Genomic DNA, 20,611 nt, shown 5'->3' with positions numbered 1-20,611 from the left:
AAAAATCACTACAAAACAAAACTTTTCCACTTTTCAATACAACTTTTTCACTTTTCTATACTAATTATTACACTCATTTTTTTCCTCACCAATCATGAACAGTGTATTGTAAAGGGCTTGTTGTTTACCAAACAAGGCCTAAATTGTGCAACAGATTTATTATAAAAGTTGACAAATGACCTAGCCTATAATGTCATAAGTCTATGGAATGATCTTTGAGAGAAACAGAAAAAATCATAGATTGTGCAGTAGACTTGGTTGGTGGTTGCGTCAAGTAAAACAAGCCTTCTCTTTCCTCACCCACTCCAATCATTTTCACCTGACCAAATTTTGTATAAATTAGAGATTGTTAATGAAAATGATGCATCATTTGAGATGTTTGATCAGTTTTGTAGAAGAAATAAGGTTAAAAGAAAACGAAGGTACACATAACATATCCGTTAAAATAAGATGTTTTGATATTCTAACTATGCCTATGTGTGTGACAGAAACCAAATCACCATTAAGAAGTTTGACAGAAGTAGAAACAATTGTATTGACAGTTGTAAAGAGAGTAACACAACTGATCATGTGATCAGCTGCACTTGTGTCAACAATCCAAGGACTATCCTTTGGATCTATCCTTTGGACTGAGCCCAAAGATTTTTCATAGCTCGCTTGACAATATAGTAAGGCAAAGGCTTATCAAGAAACTGACCAACTAGAGAAGGTGACCATTTCAAGATGCCTTCCTCAATAGCTTCCTTTGGAGGCTTCACAACAACTCTACCATCCTCCCGAGAAGGAGTAAAATAGTGCAACATTCCAAGAGACTTCTCAGATCAAAATAACTGCCTCTAGTCTTGAGCTAGATTCTTATGCTCAATTGAAGCCTCACAAACACCTTCTGAAATACCCTCTTTAACACTAGAGGCTTCCAAATTATGTTAAACCTCTTCCTTAGGAAGATCAGGACTAACCTCAACATCATCCTTATTCAACTCAACAGCAGGAGAGCGGACAACAAGCAACCATTGAGCATCCACCTCCAAAACATTCTCCAATTGAGCTTCACAATCCAGAGACTCACAATTCTCCTCTTCACTCAATTCTATATCGCGATCTACAGATCGCGAAGCATCATCCATAACAACCTTAACATCCTGCAAAATCACCTTTGAATTCTTTTTCCTGCCACGACCTTTGTTGGCTCTTCTAGCCAAAATTCACCAATTGAGCACTACACCACCTATGAATTGCAAGCGCCAGTAGTTTTTCGGCACACCTCCACCGGAATCACAATCATCAAAGATGTCATTCGCCCTCACGCGTAGAATAGAAAGAGCGCGTAGCTCCAAAACGTAGGAAATCCCAACCAACTTCAGAAAGCTTTAAGAGACTGATGCCACGTTAGCAAGGTCCCAAAAATTCTCCCCAATCCCTCTGTGTTGGACGAGGGATTTTACTTAAAGTTGTAATTCAATTTTCAATATTAATTTCCTGTGTACTAGGGTTGCGCCCCTTTGCACTTATTTAATGATATTGAAATTACTTATCAAAAAAAAAAACTCTAATATTGATTTCCCTTGTTTGGGCTAACAAGAGAGTCATTTAAAAAAAATCTGTGGAGTAGTTTTAAACTTTGGATATTTCAAGCACAAAAAACTCTCAAGTTTAAATTCCATAGGAGGTGGCGTTATTGTGGAAATTCTGTTATTCTATTCCCATCCTATGTTGCTCTTCATTTGAACACTGCTACCGTTATTGCCACCACTATTGTCATATTCATTACCACCACTTACTATCACACCACCATAACCTACTGTTGCCATTGTCACTATACCATGATAGTATAACATGCCATCTCCAAGTTATTATTGCCACCACCATAATATGGGCAAACTAAAAAGAATTTTCTCAGTTTTGGTTTGGAACCAATTTCCTGATGGGAATTAATACTATATTAGATGACACTTATACTTTCCATTGTTTTAATGTTGCTAATAAGTATAAGATTGATGATAAGTTAGCAGTTTCTTGTTATCTTTCCTAGACTGGCAATATTGCATTTATTGATGTACTGATATGGTTACCAAAGCTTATAGTTGTAGATAGAAACTAATTTCATTTATGGTAATCACAATGTGAAATGTTGCACTGGTTATTAAGTCAATGTACTAAGATAAGTTCGTAAAAGCAGCTAAGAATTATCTTTATAACTTTGTAAGCAGTTTATGGTTGTTGTTCTTGGGGTTTATATGAGCTTGTATCTTATGCATTTAATTTACATAAGACTATTTATTTTTACATTTTCCATTAACTATCTTCTCTTATGACGTAACTCATTTTTTTTTAAAAAAAAAATTAGGTAAATTATAAAATTATTTGTTCAGATATACTATTTATTGGATGGTTTCATCATTGGACAACATTGAACCCATAATGCTTCCTTGACAACTACAGTTTCTCACCAGATGTTTAAGTTTCTTTCCTCTTTTTATTAGTAGTAATTTTCTTTGTGTTCCTCAATAATTGTGGTTCCTTTGTGGATATGATTTAACTTCTCTGGCCCTGCTAGTGCCTGCCTAGATCTTTGTTTATTGGAATCATTTCCTTCTCTTTTGTTATACTTAAGAATTAGAGCCTAAGTGCTTCATTCTAGGGAAATGATTTATTGAATAATCCTTAAGTATGAAAATATTTTCTCTTACATATGCCCATGAAATGAGATTTCTATAAAGCATTGGCTGAAATATGCACCGGTCACAATATTCGATGGAGAGGAGATTAAGGTAATGATCTCGAATAAATTTATATTCTGAAAATTTGTTTTTTATTTCATTCTTTGTAGGAATGAGAATTCACTTTGATTTATAGTATGTTTGGATTGAGGGAGGGGGAGGGGTGGGAGACTCGCCTTTCTTCTGTTTGGATTTATTTTTAGGTGGGAGGGAGAGAGGTTTTGAAAGACATGTAGAAATGCTGATGTAGTCAAGTGAAGATTCTAGGGTATAGGAAATAAGAGTTCGGGTTTGTAGGGATGGGAAATTGTTGAAATTGTTTAGGGAATTAATGGCTTGCATATCTGGTTGCACTTTTGGAAATAAAAAATCCATACAATGAAAGCATAAAATAACTACTAGCATCACACTAGTAGGTTCCTAGGAATCACTCATTGTGAAAGAAAGCATTACACCTAGGGTTTGAGAGAAACTCAAAGCGAGCCGTCAAAATGTTGGTTATGTGTCCATAACAATATTAGTCATTATAATGCGTATATAAGCATCTCAAATAATCCTAATAATGCTCAATTCCAACCTTTGAAGCAAATTAATTTGGACAACAAATTATTACCAAGTAAACAACTGACAAAAAATCCTTACTAATTGGACCCACAAATAATTTAAATTTAAATTTCAGCACTACTTTCAACAGTGTTTCTACACTGCCAAGATCATTAGTAAAGTAGTCACACTTTAATCTAAATCCCACATTGGAATCACATTAAATAAAAACCACAATTTCAAATAACTTTGGTTTGAAAAATTGCTTTTCTGAGAGCTTCTTGCTACCTTCATCAAACCTCTAAGCAAAAAGAAGGGATAACTATTCATCTCTTCTCCTCTTCTCCTTTCCCTCTTCCCCTTATCCTTTCCTCTATTCTCCTTCCAGACTCCCAAGCTTTAACACAGTGTCAATTTATTGTTATTATATTGTATTATCGTTTTATTCACATTGTTATGGGCACTTGATTTCTTTCAGGTGGTGGTTCTATGGTTGGTGCTGTCAGTGGATCTACTCAACTTGAGCCACTGGTTATGGGAAAGCCCTCAACTTTTATGATGGACTATTTAGCAAACAAGTACATCTTTCAAATGCCTTATTCTCATTCTCTATACTGCTTTGGCTATAATTAATCCATAACTTCAACAAATACTACTCACCAAAAGAAAAGAAAAAACAAAAATGGCTTCAGCAAAACTTATATCAGAGCTTTCAAATTGCCTTTGCAGTCCACATGTAGACATTAGCATTACTGCATTTATTGATTCAGAAACTTCTTGTGCCAGATTCTCATTCTTAATCTGCATAGTCATCAAGTATGTGATCTCTAATTGATTGTCATAACCATGGATTTGACATTCTCAAGTCATAGATATGCATGGTTGAGGACAGATTAGATACAGATATTCTATTTGGACAAAATGGTGGTTGTAAAACTCTTCTTGTTCTCTCATGTAACTTTGTGCCTTTGTGAGGTTCATCTAGAGGTGGGAGTCGAATAATTTGGTTACGAAAATGGGGTTTTCGCATTTCGCACCGCCATTGTCGGTAAAGTCAAAATTTTCACCGACTTATGCCGCCAACTCTTTATTCTGTTACCGAATGACAATCGGTAATGTTGGTTAAGTAATATCGGTCAGTAATGTCGATAAGCAAAGAAATGAAAAATTGGTTGGCAAAGTTGGTCAATAAAGTCGACTCGGTTAGAAAATGTTATTCTACCTACTGAACTGAGCTTGTCAGAAATAGAAAAAGTCTACCACCTACCGGCCATCGGTTAAGCGGTGTCGGTCGGTTCTCGGTCAATTGGCAGTCGCTAATTGGTAGGCGGTTAATTTGCCCACCTCTAGCTTCATCTACTGTCATATGAAATCTGATTATCTTGTTGCCTTTTTGTCTTAACAGGTGTGACTACAATATCAATGCTGCAGAATCCAAACAACTCCATACAACCTGATTTCTACACCAGCAAGATTTCAAATTTCCTTCCCCGCAAGGCTGCAACTGTATGATAATCACATATTCTTTAGATCCATGTGTTCATTATTTCAATTTTTAATGATGATCGTGAATATTCAAAAGCCATCAACTTGTTTTCACTTTCACAACATTTTAGAACTAGACAGTGATAGCTGCAAAGACTACTTTCTTTTGTAGTTTCTGAATGTATGAATGTTGGAGTTCTAGTCTAGAATAATATCTTTAGGCTCTCAATCGGATGGGGACAATGTTTCATGAAACGGAGATTACTAGTTTGAATATCTCTTTCCCCCTCCTCTTAGGTCCAATTATTTATAAAAGTGTAAATAAAATATCTTTATGAAGTTTGATTCTCCATTTGGTTCTTGAGAAGATGAGGGATCTTATAATTATGCTTGGATGCTTATGAGGCAAATGTGTAAGAATTTGGGAGAAGATTATAATATAAACATCAAACAAAAACACTAATCTCTGGCAATTGTTGCTTAAGTACTTGAATTGAATAATTTAGAAATTCAAACTTGAATGTTTGTTGAATTCGCAATCCTAGAACTCACAATATATTGAAGAGTAATAGATAAGAGTTTTTAGCTTATCTGTTTCTCACGTTCATGTTGTGAGTGATTCGTGCTGTGATTAATGTAGAATCATAGGTTTATTTATAGATAGACCAAGACCCTTATCCATAATAAAAAGTTGATTCCTTCCATCAAGGGATACAATATTTGGTGAAATGAAATAACCTTTTACCTTAAGTAGTTATTTGTATATTTAATTATCTAAAAGTTTCAGTTTAATAAAAACTCTCTTAATATAATATAATATATAATATATGTGACATATGAATCATTTTTAATCTCCTGTGGGGGTGGCCAGGCCACCCCGATTTGGCCATTGCTCGGCCACCCCATGGCCAAAGTTGGTGGTCGGGCACCTCCAATTATTTTTTTATTTTTTATTTTTGTATTCTTATATATATATGGACAAATAGGCGTTTTTAATAATTTTTGTAAGAGAAAACGAAAATTATTGACGGGTTGATCACATTGCGATTTTTTTATACTTTGTACATTGCCAATTTCTAAACATTGAAGGCCAAATCAAAATTCGGGTGAAACTTTGAGGGGGTAAAGTGTAATTTTTCCTAAAACTAAGCATATATATGTGGCTTACTTCTATTGTAGGGGTTGGCATGGGAAGAAACTAGAGGAAGAAGAGGATATATATATATATATATATATATATATATATTGTGAAATTCAATACAAAGATCAAAATACCCTTGTACCATAAATCAAAATACCCTTGTACCATAATTTCTATCACCAACATACTCTTTTAACCGTAACAAGCTCTTCTAACACTCTCCCTTGAGCTAGAACATATATATCATATAATTTTAGCTTTGAACAAATAAACTTCGACTTCTTTTGATATAAGAATTTTGTAAACATATCAACTAACTGGTCTTCAGACTTCACAAATGGTGTAGATATATCTCCTCTGAGTATCTTCACTCAAATAAAATGACAATCAACCTCAATATGCTTAGTCATTTAATGAAAAATTAGGTTAGAAGCAATGTGTAAAGCCATTTGTGTGGTGACCCGCTTAATTAAACATGACTAATTTTTTTTTTTTTTTTAAACATATTATGGATGAAGTGAATTGTCATAGTGGCATGACAGTGCCATAATATGTCGTGAATCTATGCATAAACTTAATAGACAATATAAATAAGTCTTATAGTAATTTATGCATCATATCTCACTATTTATCATTGTCCATATCATTGCAACATAAACTAATCATCATTAGACATAACACACATTTAGAGTTGATATGTACATCTTTGCCACATGCAACATGAGCCATATACAAATTAGCATTAATTTAGACAAACATAATATGTCTATACAAAATGTAGACTAATAACAAGTCCGACAATGCCAACTCCGGATAGACAACCCCACGACCTGCTATAGTTGTAATACCCCAAAAATTGTTTACCTATTTTGGAGGAAATAATTATTTAAGGATAACAATGGTACCCAAACCAGCCTCTCGTCCGTATCTTCAACAATGTTGCAGAGAATCCACCCACAATAAATCCGGATCCGAAGAAAGACTCAACAAAGACATTGAGATTAGGGGTGGACAAAATAATCACCTACCAATTACCGACCGCCTACCAACGACGACCGAATCGAAATTAGCCGTCAACCGACTTTTGTGGTAAAAAAATGGGTATGAATTTTTTATACCAACGTCGGTTCGGTTAATCGGTATAAAATTATTTTTTTTTCGGTTAACTGGACCGAACCGTTCCTGCATAGTAAAACCGCGTCATTTTGACATTTTTTTAAAAAAAATTTAATTGAAACTCAAAACGGTGTCGTTTTAAGTTTGGATATAAACTAAACTTTCATTTGAAATAATCCCAACTCCTCACGCCTGCTGCCCCTCTCAACTCTCCAGTCTCCTGCGGCCCTGCCTCCTGCCTCCCTCTCTCTCACTCCGCGCGGCCGTCTCTCTCCGGCTGCCTCTCTCTCTCTCTCTCTCTCTCTCTCTCTCTCTCTCTCGCGGCCGTCTGTCGACTCTCTCTCTCGCTCTCTCGTTGCAAGCGGCAAGCCGTTGTGTCTCTCTCTCGTCTCCCGTCGTGTCCGGTGGCTTAACTTCATCGCCGTCTCCCTCGCTTTCTTGTTGCAAGCGGCAAGCCGTCGTATCTCTCTCTCGTCTCCCGTCTTTTCAGGTATAGATTTTTCGAGTTACTTCATTTTCTTTGATTTGTCTTTTTTGAACTAATTGAGGGTTTAGATTTTGATTCTTTGATTTTGCATTTATTTTCGAGTTTGTTTATATTATTAGGATTTAGGAATACTTAGGAATGAAAATGATAGATTTTTAGTTTTTTACGCAACCTTGATCTGATTTACGCTACCTTGATTTTTCCTGCAAATAAATTTTCTTCTTTTGGATAAGCATTTGCTAATTGCTGTAATTATTCTTGAAATTTGTATTGCTGTTGGCCCTTGTTTTTCTTCTCTGTTTGTATCAGGTTTTGGTTGTTTAGGACCTATAGGTATGATGTATAGGCTGGTGCATGGGGTGCTTTCATTGGCTTTTTTTTTTTCAGAAGATTGATTGTTGTTTGATTAAGTTTTTGGCATCTTATATTCTTATTGCTTTCTTACTTGATATTACTTATTTGTGTATTTTACTCTTTTATGTTGATCATTATGTTTATGTTTTGATTTGTTTGATTATTGAAGGAAGAAAATTTAAGGAATTGAAGGTAATCCATGTTGGAGGTGGCTTAGTTGAGACTTTATTTATTATTCTTTGATGGATTCTAAGTTTGCCAAGGTTTGGGATTGTCTGAATCTACCCATTTTTGTAACCAATTGGTGAACTGCATACCAATTTAAAACCATGAGAACAGAAAGAACTTAACGCTCTAGGACTGAACAGAAAAAACCAATTTAAAACCTTCGTTAAAGCTTTAGGCTGTACAGTAAATTTGTTATTTAGCCCAAAAAACATGTTTAATAAGTTATTTTAGCCCCGAGAACAAATTTGGGCCCTCAAGATTGATCTTAGCCCCCAAAAAATGTTCAATAAGTTATTTTTGTCTTTTTAGCCCAAACAAAAAAAATTGGGCTCCCAAAACAACCAATTTTTGGCCCATTTAAAAGTAGCATTGGCCCAATTAAAAAGGCTCACGGTTAACTGATTAACCGACTACCGAAATTAACCGAAAATTTTGAATTTGTTATCGAAATGCAATTGGTGAATTAACCGATTTAACCGACAATTTCGGTTAACTGACCGAAAATGACTTTTCTGAACCGATACCCACCCCTACCTGAGATGGGATTCAGGATCGAATTTGGACCCGAACCCGGGTCTGGATCGATTTCCGGATCCGGAATGGCTCCCCCAACATATCTGCGTTGCTTTACCTTCGGCTTTGGGCTTAGGATCCAACGATATAGACCTATTTTTCTATGTCGCTCTCATCTAACGCCATCCCCGCCCATTCCGGCCCTCTGGGATCCAGATGATCCCTTTCCGCCCACCCTCGTCGTAAACGACAGCCTCTAGAAACCTAACGGCCTTGTTTCCACCCCCACGAACCATTAGCGCCTTCTCTTCCTCACGACAAGACTTGTCATATTCTTCCATCTCTGGAGACAGAGCTGCCTCTTCCACCGTATCCATCAACTAGGCAGAACATTGATGAAATGTAGGTAAATGCAATGTAGGGAAATGCACATCCACAACCACAACCACATGTGTATACTTTTATCATTTCATGAAATGTAGGTAAATGCACATCCACAACTACATGGGTATACTTGTATTTAGGTCTGAATACTTGCATAGACTCACATAGGTTATGTATATATGCAGAATAATAACCAGTCCTATAACCATAAAGCATCTCAAGTATCACCTTTCTGTTAGTGGTGGTCGTTTTAATTGAATTCTGTTTTTCTTGTTGCAAAATTTCATACTCGAATGTTATTCCTACCTCAGCTCAATTTCATTGGTTTTGAAAACAGTATTGTTTTGAGGGCTGGTGGGCACGTGCATGCAGAACAGGATGGTAGAATGCAATGTTTGCCACTCAAAATTGTTGTCCCCAACTTCCAAAACTGTGTCAAGGGCATATGACCGGCATAGAATTGATGTTTCCTCTAAAACCAGGGTCCTGAACATCCTTTTGGTTGTTGGAGACTGTATCTTTGTTGGTCTACAGGTACTTGGATCCTTCTTATCTACTATGTTGATTCTATTCCCGTGTAAAAGACAATGGGAGGAGTATTGAAACATATGTATAAATTCAAATACATAATTACATGTCATATGATACTTAAATAAGGATTAGCTGCCAAAGGTATCTATCGAGTTGTAGATCCTTTATATTCAACATCAATTATACTCCAACCTCGAATAACTGGACAACCAATTAAAGGAATTTTACAGCGGCATTAAGACCTTAAAGCTATCCTTGGACTGGATGAGTTATCCGAAGAGGATTGCTTAACCTTAACAACAGAGCATTTTTTTTTTTTTTTTTAATATATTGAATTTTGACTCTTCAGCTGGCCTTGTACAACTCAGTCATTGGAAGTCATGATCACCATTATGACTCTCATATAAAAAATATAGGAACATAGACTACCTCAACTTAAGTAATAAATCTTGTAAAACAATGTCTTAAGCTTACATTTTGCAGTTTCAATTTATTTTTGCCAAAGTTTCTTATGTATCTTTGTTTCCTCTTTCTGCAGCCTATATTGGTTTATATGTCTAAGGTGGATGGGAAATTCATGTTTAGTCCTGTCAGTGTTAACTTTTTGACAGAGGCAACAAAAATGATTTTTGCTATTGTTATGCTCTTGATCCAGGTATATTTACTCTTTCTTTCTATGTTTTTGGAATGGGTTGGATTTCACCAAGTAATATTTTTGCTGATTTTTTAATTTTTTATTTATTATTATTATTTTTAAGTACTCTTTCTTTATTCTTCCCGTGGTTTTTGGTATTTTTGCTTACAGGGTTTCTTAGTGGAGCACAATTATTTGGTTGTCATGATATGTCCTGTGCATTGCATGGAAAACTATAAGAGCTTGATAGTTAGTAGAAGTTTTTCTCCTTATTTATTAAATTAAATGTCTACTGGTGAAGAAAATGTAAAAAGAAAAAAAACTGTCTTGTTACAGCAGTAGCAAGAGACAAGAATACCTACGATTAGTGAACAGGGAGAAGATGATGAAAACCATTGAGTGAAGAGGATAATTGTCTCCAAGGTAGTGGAGGAATGTGTGTAACGTGGATGCAATTTTAATTACTGAAGTTCGACTTTTAGGACAAACTTATATTAAACAAGATATACAAGTTATGCCAAGAAGATGATGAAGATATTTTCAAGGCCTCAATTGCTTTCTATATCATTAAACATTGTCAATTTGCTGTGTGTGAGGGTTGCAAAATCCTCCATATGTGACTTCTCAACTACACATCTATGAGAGAACTACTGCTTTAGATACTTTAGTAAAAGAAGAAAATGCATACTACTTTGATCTCAAAACCATTGCATCTGACTTGGATTGTTGAATCCAAAAATCTTCTAGTATGCATCCTCTTTTTTTGTTTTTTGATCAGTAAAGATATATTATCAAAGCACAAAGGGGCGCAACCCTAGTACACAAGGAGTATACAAGAGAGCGACTAAGAGGGAGAAAAAGAAGAAGAGAACATAAAAAGGAAATCAGGGAAGCTTATCACTAAGGGCGTTAGCCAGCTAGCGGTCCAAGTGAAAAGGGTGTACAAGAAAAAGTGTAGAAGGTCCTCAATATTCCTAGACGAGTCCTCGAAATATCTAGCATTTCTCTCGATCCAGATGCACCACATAAGTCAAAGAGGAACCATCTTCCACACAACAACACTACGGGATTTGCCACCCGCCCACCAAGAAGCATACAACCCCCTGACGCTCCCAGGCATCACCCAGCACAAACCAAACCGAGAGAAAACGGCATTCCACAAGATACTCGCAACCCCACAATGAAGAAAGAGATGGTCAACTGACTCCCCATCCGATTCACACATGCAACAACGGTTGATCACAACAATACCTCTCTTCCGAACATTATCCAGGGTTGACTCAAGCGCGGCCGTCCAAGCAAAAAAAGCCACTCTCGAAGGAACCTTGGTACGCCATATGCTCTTCCAAGGGAAGGGGGAAGGATCTTTGGAAGCAAGGATCCTGAAATAAGATCTAACCTCAAATTTTCCTTTTCTTGAAGCGTTCCACCACATCCTATCCTCCCCTACCCCACGCATCAAGTGCGAAAACAAGAGTGAATAAAAAGAGGCCAAGACCTCCACTTCCAAATCATGAACCCTGCGAATGAAGGAAACATTCCATTGCACAGAGCCATTTATACACTCGCTATTATCCGCAATAGACGCATCCTTATTGGTGGCAATATTGAAAAGTCCAGGAAAAGTATCCTTGAGAGACATGTCACCGCACCAGATATCCTCCCAAAACCTGATATTGGACCCAATCCCAGGATCCAATCTAATGTGGCAATGAAACGACCTCCACCCCCTGCGAACCATTGGGGTCCCTGGATCGCCAACCACCCCAAACCGCACCTTACTTTGCCACCAGAATCTTCCTCCACCAGGCCTCTTTCTCATGAGCAAATCTCCACAACCATTTCCCCAACGAAGCTTTGTTCATCAAACGCAAATTCCGGATCCCTAAGCCTCCCTCTGAGATCGGAGAACATACCTTGTTCCAACTAATCAGATGGAACTTAAACTCATCATTAATCCCACCTCATAAGAAATCACGTTGAATTTTCTCCATACGCTTCGCCACAGATGCAGGGATAGGAAACAGAGACAAAAAATAAGTGGGAAGATTGGATAAGGTGCTCTTAATGAGAGTAACCCTCCCCCCCTTGGACAGATACAGCCGTTTCCATGGGGCTAGCCTTCTGGCATACTTCTCCAACATGTCCTCCCAACTGGCCTTAACCATAAACGGGGCCCCCAACGGAAGACCCAAATATTTCAAAGGCATAGAAGCTGATCCGCAACCAAGGATGCCTGCCAAAGTGCCCATATTGTTCATACTACCAATAGGGACCAAGACAGATTTAGCCAGATTCACCTTTAGCCCTGAAACCGCTTCAAAGCAAACGAGTAATGCACCAATGTTTCTAACTTGATTAGGATCTGCTCCACAAAAAACCAAAGTGTCATCTGCAAAGAGAAGGTGAGAGACAATAACCCGATCCGACTCTCTGCTTCCCACAGAAAAACCCGAGATGAGACCCCTGTTTATCGAGGCATTGATCAACCTGCTAAACGCCTCCATGACTAGAACAAACAAGAAAGGAGAAAGAGGGTCTCCTTGCCTCACACTCCGCGCTCCGCGAGCTATCAAAGAAACCAGAAGAGGATCCATTGATCAAAATCAAGAAACGCCCAGTCGAAATGCAATGTTCAATCCACAAGCACCATTTCTCTCCAAAACAGCATCTTCTTAGAACGTAAAGTAGAAACTTCCAATTCATATGATCATATGCCTTTTCCATATCCAATTTGCACAACAAGCCAGGTTCCCCTGATCTAATTCGGCTGTCCAAGCATTCATTGGCAAAAAGAATTGAGTCGAAAATTTGCCTACCTTTAACAAAGGCATTCTGAGGCTTAGAGATGACCCTATCCATCACTTCCTTCATTCTGTTGGCTAAGACCTTTGCAACAATCTTGTATGTCCCTCCCACAAGGCTAATCGGACGAAAATCCTTTATATCGGAAGCTCCATTGGTCTTCGGAATAAGAGAGATAAACGTAGCGTTGAGGCTTTTTTCAAATTTACTTCGCTCATGGAACTCCGCAAAAACCGCCATGATATCCTCCTTAATCACCACCCAACAATTCTAGTATGCATCTTCTTTTGGAGAGAGTAGCCAAATTGCTCTAATTGATTCTTGTCTAGTAAGAAGTATTGTGTTCTAGTCTCTCAAGATTCTAGGTAGTTGGAAAGTCATTGGTGCAGAGAAGTGGAGAGATTAATTAACTCAATTGTGTCTATAAAACCTTGTGTTATCTCAATTTGTGTTTGGTTCTTTCATTCAAAATTGCCTAAACAAGTCAATGTAGCACAATTTGTGTTTGGTTCCAAAGTTCTATGTCATGGGGGTTGGAAGCTTGCTAGTCCCATGGGGAAGGTAATAGTCACATGTTCTAATATTTTAAGGATTATAGGGGTAGAGGGTATGTGCACCCAGGCCTGAATTTTGTTGAGATGCATTCCACATTTATAACTGGTGTTCATATGTATTTTAAAATATTTTTATTTTAAAGAATTTCTTCGTTTTCTATATATGGATTTGGCAATTGCTAATCTTGGAAGCTTGCAAATGCTGAATTGGTTTCTGTTACTTACATATGTGGAGCTTATATGGAATATTAAAGACAAAAAAATATGTGGAGAAGAATACTTTTTTCATGAATGAGATGTTTTCAGTACTTTTAAGGTTTTCATTGCCATTGAAGGAGGCATTGCTTTATATGAATAAATAATTCCTAGCATTTGAAGGCCATTTTAATAGAATGATATACTACAAATGATGCATTGAGGTATGCGTATATGTATTGTAAGTGTCAAACATACCCCATCCCATCCCTCATACTTGTTGGAGCAAGTGTGCCATGTTTTAGGTAAAGGGTCTTTAGTGACCATAGCAGCAAAGCCGTGGGTTTTAGTTAGCATTTTCCCTGTAGTCAAGGTGTGCAGTTATTTTTCGTGTCTCAACTGATAGATGTATTTGGATCTCTTCCCAGACATGGTGGATTAATTCAATTATAACAAATGCAAATCTGGTATCATTAGTTTATTGGAGTCTAAAGGGAGATCAAATCCTTATTTCTTAAAGACAAGCCTCTATTGGTATTGAGTTTTATGAGAGGGTATGCCTTTCCTTGCAGTGTTAATGATTGTCTAGGCTTACGGTGGGCTGACCCCTTAATTTGGTGGTACTTGGCAATCTCAAGCCACTCTATTTTGCTAAAGGTGGCACTTGGCAATCTCAAGCCAGTCTATTTTGCTAAATGTCAGTTGCATCCAAAAGCCTGAGTCGAGTCGAGTAAACAAACTGTTGAGTGCAAGCCCGACGATACTCTAACCATCAAAATTAAGTGTTATGGTTATTAATAGAGCATTTTTATACATAAGTGGTGGGAACAAAGCTCTTTGGAGGCCTATGGTAGATGGTATTTCCTTTGATTCCATTTCGGAGGTGGAGGCTAGTTGGTTGGAGAGAGACTTTGAAGAGGACGAGGTTAGAAAGGTAGTGTTTAAAATGAATGATAATATGGCGTCGGGCCCTGATGGGTTTTCTATGGCTTTCATCCAAACTTGCTGGGAGGTTGTGAGGGAGGATATTATGAAGGTGTTTAGTGCATTTCATGCAGGAGGGATGTTTGAGAAGAGCCTCAATGCATCTTTCATTTCGCTTATTCCGAAGGTTACCGGTGCTATCAATCTAAAAGACTTTTGGCCAATTAGCCTTGTGGGAGGTATCTACAAAATCATAGCCAAGGTTTTAGTAAATAGATTGAAGGTAGTTCTGGATATGATTATTTCCCAGTCCCAAAGTGCTTTTATTAAGGGTAGGAAAATTCTAGATCCTATCTTGATTTCTAATGAATGCCTTGATAGTAGGTTGAGATTTGGGGAGCCAGGGGTTATTTGCAAAATGGATCTGTTAAAAGCTTATGATCATGTGAATTGGGATTTCTTGTTATATTTGCTAAAGAGGTGTGGATTTGGTGGGATTTGGTGCTCTTGGATAGAACATTGCATTTCTTCGGTGCGGTTCTCGATTCTGGTCAATGGTTCTCCTAATGGTTTTTTTAGCAGTTCCAGGGGTTTGAGACAAGGGGACTCCCTGTCTCCTCTGTTGTTTGTTTTTGTGATGGAAGCCTTAAGTAGGATGATTTCAGCGGCGGTTAATGGGGGCTAATAGAAGGTTTCAAGGTCGGTAATATTATGTTCTCATCTTCTAGTTATTGATGATACCTTGATTTTTTGCAATGCTATGCCAGCCCAGTTATGCTATTTGCAGAGTTTATTTTTGCTGTTTGAAGCTACCTCCGGTTTGAAGGTTAACTTGGCCAAGTCGGTGTTAATTCCAGTGGGGAATGTGGAGCAAGTGGGCAGGTTAGCCGGTATTCTAGGGTGTGGGGTTGCTTCTTTGCCAGTAAAGTACCTTGGTCTGCCATTGGGGGCCTCTTATAAGGCTAAGCATATTTGGGATGGAGTTATCGAGAAGATAGAACATCGGTTGGCTGATTGGAAAAGGTCGTATTTGTCGAAAGGTGGCAGGGTCACGCTTATCAAGAGCACTGTCGCCAATTTGCCTACTTATTATTTGTCTCTTTTCCCTATTCCGGTTAGTGTTGCTAAGCGGATTGGGAAGCTATAGCGGAATTTTTTATGGGGTGGGCTAAGTGAAGAGTTCAAGTACCACCTGGTGAAGTGGTCAAAGGTTTGCACTCCGATTAAGGAGTGCGGTATCAGGAACTTAATGGTGTTCAATCGCGCCCTGTTAGGGAAATGGTTGTGGCGCTATGGATCGGAGAGAGATACTTGGTGGAGGGATGTGGTGGATGCGAAGTTTGGAAGTTTATGGGGAGGGTGGTGCTCTATGGAGCTGGGTGGAACTTTTGGAGTGGGCTTATGGAAGAACATTAGGAAAGGGTGGGACACTTTCAAAGGCTTTACGCGGATTGAGGTGGGGGATGGGACTAGGGTTCGCTTCTGGCATGATTTGTGGTGTGGTGATACGGCTCTCAAGATAGTTTTCCTAGGTTTATTCAATATTGTTTGTGCAAAGGACACCTCAGTTGCGGCTCATTTGGTGGTGTTGGGTGGCTCTAATTAGTGGAATGTTAGTTTTTTTAGAGAGGCTCATGATTGGGAGGTGGATGTATTTGCCTTTTTTTTTTTTTTTTTTTCAGGTGTTACATTCTGCCCGAGTGAGATGAGGGTGTGAAGATAGGTTGTGGTGGATCTCCTCCAAAATAGGCCGTTTCAAGGTCAAGCTCCTTTATGCTTCCTTGGCATGTACTGAAGGGAGGCGATTCCCTTGGAAGAGTGTGGCAAACACAAGCTCCTCTGAGGGCAATCTTCTTTGTGTGGTCGGCGGCATTTGGCAAAATTTTGACCCTAGATAACCTCAGGAAGCGACATGTGATTGTGACGAACAGATGTTGTATGCGCAAGAGGAGTGAGGAGACGGTGGATCATCTTCTCCTTCATTGCGAGGTAGCTTATGCTTTGTGGAGTGCCTTTTTTGGTCGGTTTGGGTTGTCTTGGGTGATGCTGAGACAGGTTTCGGATTTACTTGCCTGTTGGTGGTCTTCGGGGAGGAGGGGGAGTGCCGCGGTTTGGAAGATGGTGCCTACTTGCTTTTTCTGGTGTTCATGGAGGGAGAGAAATAATAGGTGTTTTGAGGATTTGGAGGGGTCATTGGAAGACATCTTATCCTCTTGCTTTCATACATTATACCTTTGGATTGTTGCGCATGTCCTTCCGATGAAGATTAGTTACGATGATTTTCTTGTTTGCTTTTCCCTTTCTAGTTTTTTTTTTTTTTGATAAGTAAATGTATTATAAAGCAAAGGCGCAAAGGGGCGCAACCCATTTACACGGGCGGTATAAAAAGAGAGCGCCTAAGAGGGAGAGAAATGAAAAAGAAAATCAGAAAAACTAATCTCTAAAGGAGCTAGCCAAGCGGCCGTCCAAGAGTAAAGAGTAAATAGGAAAAAATGGGTCAATTCCTCTATAGTCCTAGTGGAATTATCAAAACATCTAGCATTTCTTTCATTCCATATACACCACATAAGACACAGAGGGATCATCTTCCACACAACTGCGCTACGGGATCGTCCTCCCGACCACCAACTCTCGAACAAGGCTCTCACCCTGCAAGGCATGACCCAATACAAGCCAAACCGACTAAAAATCGAATGCCATAGAGCACTTGCGAGCTCACAGTGAAGAAGAAGATGATCGACTGTCTCTCCGGACTTCTTGCACATACAACACCACTCCATGACCACTATATTCCTCTTACGCAAAGTATCATGTGTCAAGATTTTGCCTAGAGCCGCTGTCCACCCAAAAAAAGCCACTCGCATAGGAGCTTTAGTGCGCCAAATGCTCTTCCAAGGGAACACCTCTTGACTGGATTGGGACAAAGCCTTGTAGAGCGACTTAACCTCAAACTTTCCTTTCTTAGACGAAATCCAGCACATACGATCTGCCACTCCTATGGAAATCTTGCAAGAATACAACCGATCAAAGAAAGGAGAAACCATATCCATCTCCTTTCTAGTTAGTTGATCCTTTTGTATACTCTCAGTGTACTTTGGGGTACCTTTACGCTTTTAATAAGACTGATTATTACTTATAAAAAAAAAACAAAGCACTTTTCAATCCTTCAGTGGAGGCTTTTTTATATTTTTGTTAAATGTGGTTGGAGAATAAGATTTATGATCTCTCCCTTATATTGGCAAACATTTGCTGCTAGTTTCTTATTTTTCAACTTTTTGTATTTTCAGGGTCGGCATAAAAAAGTTGGTGAGAAATCTCTTCTCTCTCTTTCTACGCTTGTACAGGTAAGACATACTATTACCACAAGTTTGGCTTTGTATATTCTAAAGATGAAATGGGCCTTGTACATTGTATCTATTTTGATGATGTCTCTAATTATGGGATATGGACTCTAATAAACTCAATTGGTTATGCAACACTTCAAAAACTTTTTTGTCTTTGACATTATTTTTTTGATTTCTCAAGCAGTATAAGAGATGATATGTTTGCCATACATCTCATACTTATGGATGGAGTGCTTTTGAAGGCTTATATTATGCATCTAATTATTTAACATTTTGACCTTAGGATTTGAGTACAAATTAATAAATTTTTCTCTACTTATCAAGAATAAAATAAAATTGTAGGTAAAGAGGGGAAGAAAAAGGAATCCAATGAAGATCCTTGTCCTTGACTTTTATTTTTATATAAGATCATTTGTCTATTGAAATTATAAGTCAAGGACAAGGATCTTATACAAAAATAAAAGTCAAGGACAAGGATCTTCATTGGATTCACATAACATTGCAATGGATCAAGACTAATTTTCTTTTCTTTTTGGGTTAATTAGACTTAACCCTCAACTACCACTCATTTACACGTTGCTCTTATAAACTACCACTTGCCACACTCAACCCCCTTCCAACTATTAATTGCCAACAAAAAGAGCCCTTATATTAAGCCAACTCATTAAATATGAACGGAAAAATGCACACTTGACATGCACATGCTCATTTTTAACGTGAAATGACAAAAATACCCTTACTTTTGCTAAATACTGATAGTTGAGGAGGATTGAGTTTGATAGGTGGTAGTTTGTGGGGCCAACGTGTAAATGAGTGGTAGTTGAAGGGGATAACTGTAATTAATCTTTTTTTTGAGGAGGTGGGGGGGATTACACTTAACCCACGCCCGGACTGACGCCCTGTTTGCAAATATATCTCCAAATTATTATTTGTGATACCATTCAAACTAGCATTTCATTGTAATTTGCACCCCTCGGTACACTTTGGTGTTAAAATGAATGGATGGGTGTGCATGTGACCCTTATGTACAAATTTTGACCTGAAATACCTAAATTGCCCTTTCATCATCTATAATTTTTTTGTTTGATTTTTATTTTATTTTTTTAAAAAAAGAAATTTACAGAGGATCTATTTTGACAATTCAAGTCAGAATTTTGGACATGTGCAACTTTCTGTTTAATGTCAAAATCTAAAGATGGGGTGTAAATTGAAAAAAAAAAAAAAGGTTGTTTGAAGGGGCCAAAGGTTGGAAATAGAAGTTTGGAGGTGTCTTTGTAAAAGAAATGTGAGTTTAGGGGGGTCAAGTGAATTTTCCTTTCTTTTTTAATTTGCTGAGTGTGAATCTTGTTGCATTGGGCCACAATTCATAGGTAATTATGAATATTTGATAATGGTTTTTTTAATAGTTTCATGGTGTTTTTTCTTCTCCTCTCTCTCTCTGTTCTGGACTTTTCTTGCAATCTAATGTTTGTCATATTGTCTATTGAACTGACATTTTTTTTCCTCCAACTCTTCATTCTTCTATCAATTTTTTGTTTGCATCTAGCATTTTGCACATTGATTTGATATTTCTTTTGCATAGCCAAGTAGAAATGTACTTTCTGATCTAGACAACATACAAACACAATTGGTTTTTTGCTGTCACTGGTCAGTCTAGGAAAAGAAGAGTATAATAAAAATAGATGACGTTACCTTTTTTTTTATTACCTCTGCAGGCAGCTCGAAACAATGTGCTTCTCGCTATTCCCGCTCTCCTTTATGCTATTAACAATTATTTAAAGTTCATTATGCAGGTAGAACTTTTTATAATGCTCTTACCACTGCAATTCTTCATATTTTCTTTATATTCTCTTTGAACATTCCTAACATGATGAGTTGCCTTCCTTATGCTCTGTAGGAAAGTTGAATTGTGTTTGGAAATTTAGAAGAGAGAAACATAGAAAAGTGAGGCTAGTTAGATATTGATCACAACCCTCTACATTTATTTATAGATTTTCAGAAAAAGGTACAATTACAATAATGCCCATGTTATTAATTTTTAAATCATCAGCTATCCTAAAAGCTTAAGTGAGAGGACATGATTAATTTAGTCATTTAATTTATATTTTAACACTCCCCCACTTTCCCTCATGTGTGGGGTCAAACTCATCATTAATAAGTGAACACTAACACATAGAATATTTAATTGACATGGGAGGTGAATGACTGAAGTAGACCGTGCAACATTTTAGTTTTTGAAGAGCTTTGGAGCAGATCAAAGTGTGGGCGTTCGAACTAAGGCCAAGGCCAACACCCATTTAAATTGTCTGAAGAATGAGTCATAGAAGGGGCTAGAAGCTGGCGTGCCAACTTGGGGTTGGAACTGCAATTGGAATGCCAACCCAGAAGCTCGAACTGAACTTGGGATGGCAGTATCAACAACAATTCAGAAGCATTTCTCCCAAGTTCAGTTCAAGCTTCTGGGTTGGCATTCCAATTGCAGTTCCAACCGCATGTTGGGGCGCCAGCTTCTAGCTCCTTCTATGGCTCATTCTTCAGGCAGTTTCGAACTGAACTTGGAACGGTAAGATCGACACAAGTAGAAAGAAGCGTTCTTCCCAAGTTCATTTTGAATTGCACTTGGAACATGTTATTTTTTACCAGTTCAAATTGG

The 20,611-nt window shown here is 37.8% G+C and overlaps 1 protein-coding gene across 1 annotated transcript in view; it reads left to right on the top strand.

Annotated features, from left to right (window-relative positions):
* Window positions 1-7,200: 7,200 nt before the first annotated feature.
* LOC132169553 (CMP-sialic acid transporter 3-like) overlaps window positions 7,201-20,611 on the top strand; it is a 36,709-nt gene continuing 23,298 nt past the window's right edge. Inside the window, exons 1-5 of the mRNA XM_059580574.1 lie at window positions 7,201-7,495; window positions 9,309-9,505; window positions 10,041-10,157; window positions 17,902-17,958; window positions 19,674-19,751. Of these exons, the coding sequence (XP_059436557.1) occupies window positions 9,338-9,505; window positions 10,041-10,157; window positions 17,902-17,958; window positions 19,674-19,751 (420 nt within the window). The 5' untranslated portion in view covers window positions 7,201-7,495; window positions 9,309-9,337. The remainder of the gene's footprint in view (window positions 7,496-9,308; window positions 9,506-10,040; window positions 10,158-17,901; window positions 17,959-19,673; window positions 19,752-20,611) is intronic.

Source organism: Corylus avellana, chromosome ca2 (genome assembly GCF_901000735.1).
Source record: "Corylus avellana chromosome ca2, CavTom2PMs-1.0".
NCBI classification, from domain to species: domain Eukaryota; kingdom Viridiplantae; phylum Streptophyta; class Magnoliopsida; order Fagales; family Betulaceae; genus Corylus; species Corylus avellana.
The sequence above is the reverse complement of the archived record's forward strand: the minus strand, read 5'-3'. Positions and strand labels throughout refer to the sequence as shown.